Genomic DNA, 11,475 nt, shown 5'->3' on the forward strand with positions numbered 1-11,475 from the left:
TACCTGATTTTGAACTATATTTCAGTGACAGGGTTCAATTTTGCATAATTTGTAAACCCTTATGCCCTGTTAAAGGGTTAAAAATAGTTATTTGTTTTACAAGGTGGCAAAGTTGTTTAACCCTTAAATGCATGTGTTTTTTTTTATTTTTGGTTGGAAAAAATGTTAGAAAAACTTAAGCTTTTTTCTGTTGAATCTGTGAGCTGTCCAATGCTTTGTATACATTTGGCAATATACATTTAAGGGTTAACCCATGCTAATATTGATACCCGAGCACGCGAAAGATTCCAAAATTTGAAAGGAATCAAAATTTGCATTTGATTAAAGTAGCCTCACATGTTGATAAAATGCAACTCTCTCATCAGTTTTTTAATCAATCAAGAGAGCCTTTACCAGCTGGTGTGGTGAAAAAGTAAACGCAGTAGGTACAGTATGTTGCTTTATTAGTTTAGTGGTGGTGGTGCGCCTGCGCAGCGGCCTTCCTCATCTGCGTGAGCACGTTGCTGAGCTCCTCGCGCTTCCTCTTGGCGCGGATGTGCGTGCCGAGGCGGCGCTTCAGGAACTTGAGCGCGCGCTTGTCCTTCGACACCTGGAATAATGGAGGTTAAGCTTTAGCACGGACATAGCATCATGGAAATGTTTATAAGAATACACAACAAAAGAGAAATTACAGGAATATATTTATAAATAACATTTAAAAATTGGCATGCGTGACAAAAGGAAGGGGCTCAGCATATGCTGCGCCAGCCATTTCATGAAGAATGACCGCACAGCGCTGATTTTCAGTCCACCCTCTTATTGAACCACATTGATATGTGTGCGGGATATTATTTTTAACAGATATATGCAGGTTAATTTTAGAATAAATAAATTAAACGAAAAATTACATATTAATTAAACTCTAGCAAAGTTATTAAGACTGCACCAGACTGCCAGTTGCACCATCCGCACTTGCCAGACTGATCAACGTCACCCGGCGCGCCGCGCCATATAAACAAAGTTTAATTATAGACATACAATCGTGGTCCTGAAGTCCCCCAAAATAAAGACACTTAGGGCCGATCCAGACGGAGTGCAACTTGAATAGGAACTGCACGCCAATTTGCAGTCCGTCTGTACCGGCCCTAAGAGTTCGTACACCATTCACATTGACAATTGTAGCTCTATGTGACTCCTAAAACTGATTATTTCTACAACTGATGGCTTTTCTTTTAGCCAGACCAAGGGCCTGACACTCTTTGATAGAGAAAGATAGTCGTATTGCGATTCCTATCAGAGGAAAGAGAAAATAGTGCCATGGTTTGTCCTTATCACCGACCGGGTGGCATCATAGGTAGGAGGCGAAATACCAAAATTTATAAGAGTGAAAGAGAAAAAATCCTATGCTGCCTAAATTTTATTATATGAATATTCTTTCTCTTACTCCTATACTCTATAACTACTTGTATATACTATGTCTATGAGCCAGACTAATATTTTATAAAATAATTACCTTCAACAACTCCATAGCTCTCTTCTCATACTGCGCGTGTCCGACGACCTCGCGAACCAAGTCACGCACGAACTTAGAGTGCTTGGTCTGGAGCTAAAAACAAACATGGTGATATTCAATAATTGCAACCATACAAGACATTCGTATGAACAAAGAGGATATAATAGGATAGAGTACTGTCATAGTAAATTTTGTAACTACAGTAAATTCACTGCCACACACTACACACCAAGGGTCGGAAACCGGTATTTGCTCCATACAAAAATACCGGTATTATTACGTTCTTTTGTTTATAGTTTCATTTTGAATGGGACGTTTTTAATAATGCAAAATTGTTTCCTAAATACATGATTCAGTCCTACGTAATGAGCATAAAAAAATTGAAAATATTGGGCTATTTCGGGGTTTAAAAAAAATACCGGTTCCGAGCCCTGCTACACACTTTACAACTAAAAATGAAGATTTATAAAAATACGATAAAATGTATTTAAATATGGATAAATGTTTTTTTTTTATTTGAATTAATTATTTTTATATGATTTGAGCAGAGGCGTATTTACATATTTGGCGCCCCGGGCCATTGGGCCTCTGCCGCCCCCCATGACCCACGAAACAAACACAAAAACATAATTTTTTCGCAGTGCCTTTCTGCAGAGCTTGGAATCGAACCTATAGCCATTTGTAAGCGATGCCGACGGCCGAGCTCTGCATAAGGCCGGAGACCCGGAGCGTCCGATAGCGATATGCTGCTGCTGATCAGATAGTGATATGCAAGGTCGAAGACCGAGCTGGAGGCTCTCCTATGCTATGCTATGAGAGCTATTGGAATTGGCTTGGAACTTGGAACCAATGTGATCTCGGCTCTCCTGCTACTCGACCTTTGGCGTTCGCTCAAATTAAAACGAGGCGCGACCAGGGGGGTGTCACTTCGCAGTTTAGGTACATTGGGCCGGCGCGCCTCCCGGGCAGGCGTATGGCAATGGGCTGCCGCTCGACTCGCGCAAAATTAAAAATACATAATGCCTTCGAAACCTAAATCTATAGATATTGTATGTTTACGGATGTCTGAATAAACGGAAGAACAAGGAAGCAGAAATATATTTTTTTAATTCCGGACTATATTGACTATATTTTCAAAGGATGTACTTCTGTGGCATACCTACTTCTGTGAGAATCAGACATACTATCTCCGGATAAAAAAAATATGTTTACAGAATCAACGTTCGAAATTCCTACATATTTATCTTAAAAATAATAAATCAGTAGGTAAAACTTGTCAAGTGACAACCCCGTGCCGACACTCGCAGCTCGGTCATAAAACTGCGGCGCGCAAAGAAGATTCACGGTTCGTGCGCGGTTATAAGTTTCATTTTGCTTGCAGGCGGCGAGTATAGGTATAATTTTATACCTAAATCTGACTTTTATGAAGAAGTGAATTTTCTGTACGGTAATACTATTACCGCGGCGCGACTTGCTGGAAACACAGAATAACTAATAGTGCTGGAAATTCAGGAATGCTTCGGGTCTTCTGGAAAGCGCGACTTTTCAGGGCTCGCAACCTGACCTTTTAGTAAATTCAGGAATGCTTCGGGTCCTCTGGAAAGCGCGACTTTTAAGCTTTTCAGGGCTCGCAACCTGACCTTTTAGTAAATTGAGGAATGCTTCGGGTCTTCTGGAAAGCGCGACTTTTAAGCTTTTCAGGGCTCGCAACCTGACCTTTTAGTAAATTCAGGAATGCTTCGGGTTTTCTGGAAAGCGCGACTTTTAAGCTTTTCAGGGCTCGCAACCTGACCTTTTAGTAAATTCAGGAATGCTTCGGGTCTTCTGGAAAGCGCGACTTTTAAGCTTTTCAGGGCTCGCAACCTGACCTTTTAGTCCGCCATAATTTTTATGAAGGTCTTCGTTTTAAGGCTAGGTCGCAATTCTGATTCTCGTAAAATTTTGTGACCAGATTCTGATTCAGATCTTTTATTGGTAAAAGGCAGTCATTTTACAAGTCAATAAATTACATAATATCTATGCTTAAATAATTTTACATTTTAGGTAGGTACTAATTATTGTTACATATTTATTATTAGATTAAATAGATTTTTTTGTCGATCTAGTTTTAGGAAATTTTTCAAAATGCGGAAATTGGCATAAAGGATTTAAAAGCGCCAAAAGCGTCTATCTATATGGCGCTTAAGACCACTGTGAGTTGACCGTGATAACGACTCAACGAACGAAGTATTTTTCACTTTTACATTTTCTAAGCTTAACGCGAGGTCTGCAGCTCACAGAGCCACTAGTAATAACATTGTAAATTGGGTCGTACCTATAATAGCGGCTCTGCAGCATCTCGGCTTTACGTGGTGCGCTCCCTTCGGTATCTTAGGGTCTTTAGTTCAATACCCTGCTTGCGGTCCGTCTGTTTATTTTTTAACTATACACCTTACGTTTCCCTTCGGGCTCTGCTGTCCAGTATCTCCTTGCCTTGCGGTTCACCTTTGAAAAAACTAACCATGTCGTGTCGTGTCTGAACTCTAATTTTATTCAATACCACTTGGTAATATAAGTTCTCTTTCAATATGATTTTTGCGTATCATTGTTTTGCTGAGTAATTAACCACTAAATGAATGATGCGAAATTTAGTACCCACTAAAAGAACGCGCTTTGTTTTTTGTGCTAGGCTCCGACTGACCCGTTCGCCAACTCCCTGGTCGCCTCTGAATTCTATACTCAATAATTACAGTGTTAATAGTGTACGGTTTTCGGTTGACGTCGGCGTCAGCATCTGGACGCCGTGCGCCACAGAGGTACGGACGTCGTACACGATGCCTTTATTTACCGTAGGAAGTATAGCGACTGCTGACGCAATGGCCGGTGTCTAGACGTCGCTCACGGCGTTAATGCCGACGTCAAGCATGCAGCGTTAAGCCCTGCAACAAACGCCGTACGCCGCCGCGGCGTCTGGCGTGTGAGAGAGACCGCTATAGTGCATTTCCATAGTAAGCATTCGTACGTCGCGTACAGCGTCACGCCGGACGCGACCTACGGCGTTTGTTGCAGACCAGGGCCAAAAAGCATTAACGGAAGCCCGCGGCCTTAGGGCGATGTGAAGAGCGACGTCACAGGGCGACATTATGAGAACTCGTCGACAATCCGACGTGGAGGTAGAAGGAAAAGGGGCGCAAACGCGCTGTAAAAGTTTTGATGTGACTACTGGCAATAGACAACGAATAGTTACTTACTTTAAATTAAATTATGTCTAGTACCAGTAACACTACAAAAAAAAAATATTGGGGCGCCACTGAGGCACCCGAAACTGAAAGCCAGCGGCGGCCTGCGCCGCCCCCCGCAGCCTGCCGCCCCGGGCCATGGCCCCCTTGGCCCTAGGGTAAATACGCCCCTGGATTTGAGCCATGTCCTTTCACTGATATGTGTTAAAATTGTTAAATAACACACGAAACCGTCAACGCCCTCTATACGAGAGTAGGCCAAAGGTAGCGGCGCCATCTGATCGTGAATCAAATTTGCGTGATTTTTCCAGGCACGTTTCTTCCTTAGCCTGTATCCATCTATTACGGAGTTATATCTATCTTTGGTATGAAACTGTCAAATACCTATGTAAAAACACTAATTATTGGTAGGTAATGTTGGTTTTGACTACTTGATCTAACTACAAGTAGTTTCAACGACAGGTTATAAAACTTATAAAAATAACACAGGTTAACAAATTACTATTGAATTCCTGGCTTTCATTCAAGTTATATTTTGGACAGATTCAGTATAAAATGGTTTGAAAGCAGGATAAATTTGAAAATTGAACTAATATTTACTAAACCAGAATTACCCCGTTTTCGAAGTTGCCTTACATAGAATGAGAGGTTAATCTTTTCAAGTTTCCTATTTGTGATACACAAATCACAAACATAACCTTGAATGGACAAGTATTCTGAAAAAGTTAGTAACTTACCCCCTTTAGCCTAGCTGGGCGGATTTTGATGGCTTTGTCTGTAATGCCTTTCCTGCCGGCGGAGATTTTAGTGGTTTTGTGGCCTTTTCGCAGGCCAACCGCGATTTCAAACCGGGGAGCCATGCTGAAAAATCAAGAAACGTGAACTGTAAGCACTAAAATATGAAACGAACTATATCACCACAATAAGCAGTTCTTAGATTTTGGTGTCCAAAAAGAGCAATATCACAGGATTTAACGAATAAAATACAATTTAATTTCACAAAAAAATATTTACGTACATCACGGATTGACAGATCCGACGAAAGAATTTGTCAATTTCAATTCGTTCAGAAATCAGATCATTACAAAGTCACAGACAATGAACGACGTGCGTACATATTTCTTCTGTTGATTTAAAAAAAAAAAGTTTCATACGTCATAAAGTTTTATATGTCCTCCACATTCATGCGCGATTCACGGCGCGAAGCCGCGAACGCGAGTGTGGAGGGCCCTATATATATGTTTTGTAATATTCATCATCATCATCAAAATATTAAAATATAGTTGGTCAAACCAAATGAGGGCTATCGTTTTTTTGCTCACCAGTTGGCGCCTCTGTTGATGGTGGTCGGTGGTCCAAAAGACTAAAGAACAGCTGTCAGTCATTGAATTGACAAGTGACATTTGACATTTCGAACTATGGAAAAGACCACCATCTACACTAGCGCCCCTAGCGGCGAATTCATACGCGTTAGCCCTCATTGGCATTAAATAAGAACAAAAAAAACTATACTCATCCTTTTATTTTGGGTGCTAGTAAAGTACTAATAAAGATAGTATGATTCTCTCTGTCTATGTTTGAAATGAGACAGTCCTTTATGTTAAGGGGGCAGTGCGAGTGTGGAGCCTAGTTCCCTGATTAGCGAACTAGGCTCCACACTCGCGTTCGCGGCTTCGCGCCGTGAGTCGCGCATGAGTGTGGAGGGCCCTTGGGCCCTCTAAAGGAAGCATTGTTTTCGAACGAAATTTTCAAGTATTGATCGAGCTATTCGAGCCATTTATACTTAAGCATAAACTAAACTGTTGAACTTAGGACGCTTACTTTACACAAGTTTTTTACATGTACTAGTATGTTATAAGTTGATAAGTAAATCACTTAATGAACAACGAAATTTCAAAATTCAGACAGCTTATATTTATGATATTTATTTTACTCGCACTCGCAGTATTAAATTATGCCTGAATAGCCCGAATTGTCACTGCCATCAATGGTGACACATGTCACACATGACACATACATTGTCAATTTCAGCACAGCATGTTTAATTTGGAATAGTTTTTACGTGTAAATTTATGAATTATTTTACAAGAAATATTACTTGTTATTCCTAATTCTGGAATGGAATTATACCAATAGTACCATTCGTTTTCAGCTCCAGTCTATCAATAATACCTACACCCAATTTCAAAGATCGTAACATAACCTCCCGCCTGTACATTTTTCATATTTGTAAGCCAAAATGGAAGTCGGAGCAGTGAAACAAGCATTTAACAATGAGGTTAGTGTTCTATTTAAGAATAAGAATAAGAATAAGAAATATTTATTTCCTAAATTAAGTGCCTCCAACATCTCTAAACATCGTATTTAAGACACAAAAACAGTTAAGGCATTTCCAGCTAAGCTGTATAACTACCATACCTGTTATCAATGAAATACCCGTCGTGGTACTTTGGTTTTCTGAATAAATGTTAATATTACACTTTGCAAATAATTGATATTGCCAACACTCATTGCAAGCATTTAATATAACATTTACCTACCGTAAATACTGTTATAATCTTTACAGGTTATACAGCTGAAGAGAAACTTAAATCAAGCCAAGATACATACTATACACAAGCTCACGAGGAAGGCTAAAAAGGAGGTCAGGAAAGAGGCCCCTGAAAAACTAAAAGAAAAGTTTAAAAGGCAAGCAGCATCAGCGGTTAATGAGGTTCTTATAATAAAAGTAGGTAATCACATGTCACCTTAACACATTCAGTGTGGAAATTAAGTTAACTCGTAGTTAACCATCCTTGTACAGGGTCAATATGGCCGAGTTAACATTGTATTGTATTGTAGTTCGGGCGATTTTCTGCAACTCGACGACTGGCGCCTATTTTGCGTGACATGGGGGTGGGCTAGTCCTGCCAGCCCAGCGTCTCGAGGAAACCTATCAAACCTTTGATGTTGAGTAGGACCTCAGGGAGGTCTCTCGGGGATCCGAGATGTTTTGCCCTGTATGGGCACTCCGCTGCACTCCAGCACCACGTGAGAGGCTGTTTCTTCTGTCTCCATGCATCCTCTGCATAGGGGACTGTCTGTGACACCTTAACATTAACTTGAATGTATACTTGCCACAAAACTAAGTGGCAAGTCAGGTTGTAATGCCAACTCTTGGTTGGTCTTAACAAGGGTAAGGGAGATAGCATTATGATCTCAGTCGCCAATCGGTAATAGAAAAAATATGTTGTAGGTGTGATCATTGACTGTTCTGTTTACAGTTAAATAACGTCTGTGAGTCATCACATTCTCCGTGCTTTATAATGTGTCTGTATATAATTAAATTAAATTAAATTAAATATAGGTTGCACAAAAAAAAAGGTTGAACTGGAATTAATTACTCTATGTAATAATTAAAATTAAATATTTTCCAGAAAATAAAACCCAGAGACATAGCCAGGTTTACCGTCACTCACACCGGAGAGCTCCAACAGCATATAAACAAGCCAACGGTAGACCAAGACAAGGCGTGCGCTAGGCTGCTACTTCACAAAAGTCTGCATCAAAAGTACCAGCATATTAGAAACACCTTTTCTGGCATTCCTATCAAGGATCTACTGATGTCTCGGCAGGAACGGCTAAAGTTGAAAAGAGAGGCGTTGCTGGATAAGAAAATGAAGAGAGGTTTGTATCAATTTTAGGGTTCCGTACCCAAAGGGTAAAAACGGGTCCCTATTCCTAAGACTCCGCTGTCCGTCTGTCTGTCACCAGGCTGTATCTCATGAACCGTGATAGCTAGACAGTTGAAATTTTCACAGATGACGTATTTCTGTTGCCGCTATAACAACAAATACTAAAAACAGAATAATATAAATATTTAAATGGGGCTCCCATACAACAAATGATTTTTTTGCTGTTTTTTCCGAATGGTAAGGAACCCTTCGTGCGCGAGTCCGACTCGCACTTGGCCGGTTTTATTTTTATATTTTTAAGGTACAAACATCAAACATTTATTCAGCAAATAGGCCACAAGGGCACTTTTACATGTAACATTTTTACAAGCAATAAAAATTACAAAATACAATTACAAATATGGAATCAATGAAATATTAGATACTTTCTTAGAGCTGTCAGTCTCTAAATGTCAAATTACACAAACAAAAAACTATAGTAAAAAAAATATACTACATACAAATACTAAAATTGTTTAGAGATGTAAAGGGTCTCCAAGACTTGAATTGTTATACAGAGTGGTTAAAAAATAAGTGCATTCCCATTGCCATGGAGGTTTTGGGATTATACTGAGCAACTTTTGCTATGGGACCAACCACGAAATCGCCAAAAACGATTTGAGTTGAGCTCTCGCGCACAGGGCTCGGAACCGGTATTTTTTAAAAACCCCGAAATAGCCCAATATTTTGAATTTTTTTATGCTCATTACGTAGGACTGAATCATGTATTTAGGAAACAATTTTGCATTATTAAAACATCCCATTAAAAATAAAATTATAAACAAAAGAACGAAAAAGAACGTAATAATACCGGTATTTTTGTATGGAGCAAATACCGGTTTCCGACCCCTGCTCGCGCATGAGTCCATACTTGGAGTCGCGTTAGATGTATGGAGTCGCGCGCGAGAACGCAACTCATGCTAACAGGTCAGGAAGTACTTTAAAGTACTAGTGTAAATGTTTAATTATCTATTTAATTTCAAAATAATATAACACTTTCTCAAAATTTGATTTGTATCTTTTCTAGATAAGAAACAAAAGGTCGTTAATGCAGAGGGAGAGTGGGATGTTGAAGACTTAAACACCCGTAAAGTTAAAGATGCCCCAAAGAGCACATCTAAAAAGTTCAAAGAGAGTGATGATGAAATATCTGAGAATGAAGAAATGGAATTTGATGAAAATGCAAATTCTGATAAAGAAGCCCAATCAGATGATGAAGAAGAAATTTCAAATGGCGAGGAAGCTAATTCAGATGATCAAGAGGATGAAGAAGATGGTAATGAAGACAATCAGTCTGATGAAAGTGAAGCAGAAAGTGAAACTAAAATGGAAAGTGACCAGGAGTCAAATGATAATGAACAAGAGAGTGAAAAGAAAGAAGTGTCCAGCAGCAAATTTGTAAAACCTAATCTAGCTAAAATCAATATAAAACAAAATGAAACCATAACGTCTGCCTTAACCTTTGAACAATTAGGAAAGAATAGAAGAAAACAAGAAATCAAAAAGCCAACAAAACCAAAAGATATGCATAAGAATAAAAATTTAAATGACAAGTTACAGTCAAGAAAGTTTAAGAAAGAGTCAAGTGAGTCTCAAGTCAAAGAGACAAAGACAGTAGATCCATTCTTTATCACATCTACAGGCGAGAACTACCTGTCGGTAGCAGAACCAAGACAGCCTGATGAAGTCAAAGAAATACATAAACAAGGTAATAGAAAAGAGAGGAGAGCGGCCATGTTTGGACATGTTCCTAAAGTTAAACCTAGACAAGATTTTAGACAAAGTAATTCAGGTAGACCAAATAACTTTAGAAATAAGTTTAATGAAGATGATAGTTATGACAAAGGAAATGATGGGAAGAATAGAAATGACTCACGATTGAATGGTAAAGATCAATTTAGAAATCAAAATGACAAGCCATTTGGTAGAAATAATCAATTTAAGGGACGCAATGACAGAGCAGGAGAAGACAGGAATGATTTTAAGAGTAGAAATGATAAGTTTAAGGGCAGAAATAATGATGCTGTAGAAACTAAAGTAGAGAAATTGCATCCATCGTGGGAGGCGAAGAAGAAACAATCAGGTATCTTACCATTCCAGGGTAAAAAAATAGTGTTTGATGGTTAATGCAATAAATATTATTTTTGATAACTAGGTTTAATTTTTTATTATACTCAGGTCTACAGTCCCCTGAAGCTGTAAAAAAATTAAACTTTCTAAGTTAACGTAAAAAGAGATACGGCCGTTTATGCAGCAAAAAACGTATACCTATTCCGAGATTCACATAAAATGCTTGTCAGTGATAAAACTAAGGAACTTTGAAGTGCAGTAGTTCTTAAACTACAAATTTAACTTAATGTTATTGTTATTGAGAATATATTTAAACATTATTTAAGTTATATGTATCACCTAGTATTAGCATAATGTCAAAACTTCAGCGTAGGAAGATGTTAATTAAAAATTGGAATTGTCTCAACTGACTCCACAAGACATGCCTAGCCTAGTGTGGAGATCATAGGTTAATAAAACAATGTATATTTTTTTTTTTTTTTTTTTTTTATTATTACACCCTAAGTATTTGTAACTGAAAATTCAGGGTTCTAGCTTTCTGAATGGCTTCATGGCCGTGCCTCTCTAGTCTGCTTTTTTCGACTTGGCGGTAACTAGGTTTATTAACGCACACCCTGTGAAACGTAATCGCTAAATCAAGGGACGTAGCGAAGATGACAATCGTCAAGTCTGATAATCGAAGAGTAAAAACCGGCCAAGAGCATGACGGCGTAAGAACTATTATATAGTCTGTGATGACGGGCCATAGTAGAGGGTACCATAATTTGCCTGTCTTTCGCAATAGGGTTAAAAAATCAGAGGCTGGTTAAGTCCACCAAATGCATTTTTTTCTGAAATTATTTATACTATTTATATGTGTCTGCTGGGGGGAGGCCTTTGACCGGGAGTGGGACACTTTATAGGCTCGTTAAAAAAAATATGAGTCTGTGCGTGGCCGGGATCGCGTATATCATGTTTTTTTTTAGTTAACAAAAAAGTAATC

At 38.9% G+C, this 11,475-nt stretch overlaps 2 protein-coding genes across 2 annotated transcripts; one reads left to right on the forward strand and one right to left on the reverse strand.

Annotated features, from left to right (window-relative positions):
* Window positions 1-426: 426 nt before the first annotated feature.
* LOC134749000 (large ribosomal subunit protein eL36) lies at window positions 427-5,825 on the reverse strand. The gene is made up of 4 exons (XM_063683884.1): window positions 5,729-5,825; window positions 5,448-5,571; window positions 1,493-1,585; window positions 427-589 (listed from the first exon to the last, which is right to left on the reverse strand). The coding sequence occupies exons 2-4, from the start codon at window positions 5,568-5,570 to the stop codon at window positions 449-451; spliced, it is 357 nt and encodes a 118-aa protein (XP_063539954.1). The 5' UTR covers window position 5,571; window positions 5,729-5,825; the 3' UTR covers window positions 427-448.
* A 911-nt stretch (window positions 5,826-6,736) lies between these two features.
* On the forward strand, window positions 6,737-10,571 carry LOC134748701 (DNA ligase 1). The gene is made up of 4 exons (XM_063683469.1): window positions 6,737-6,988; window positions 7,277-7,438; window positions 8,127-8,376; window positions 9,451-10,571. Exons 1-4 carry the CDS (start codon window positions 6,950-6,952, stop codon window positions 10,548-10,550), a joined length of 1,551 nt encoding a protein of 516 aa, XP_063539539.1. The 5' UTR covers window positions 6,737-6,949; the 3' UTR covers window positions 10,551-10,571.
* Window positions 10,572-11,475: the final 904 nt, after the last annotated feature.

The sequence above is a fragment of the Cydia strobilella genome, chromosome 17, assembly GCF_947568885.1.
Source record: "Cydia strobilella chromosome 17, ilCydStro3.1, whole genome shotgun sequence".
In the NCBI taxonomy this organism is placed as follows: Eukaryota; Metazoa; Arthropoda; class Insecta; order Lepidoptera; family Tortricidae; genus Cydia; species Cydia strobilella.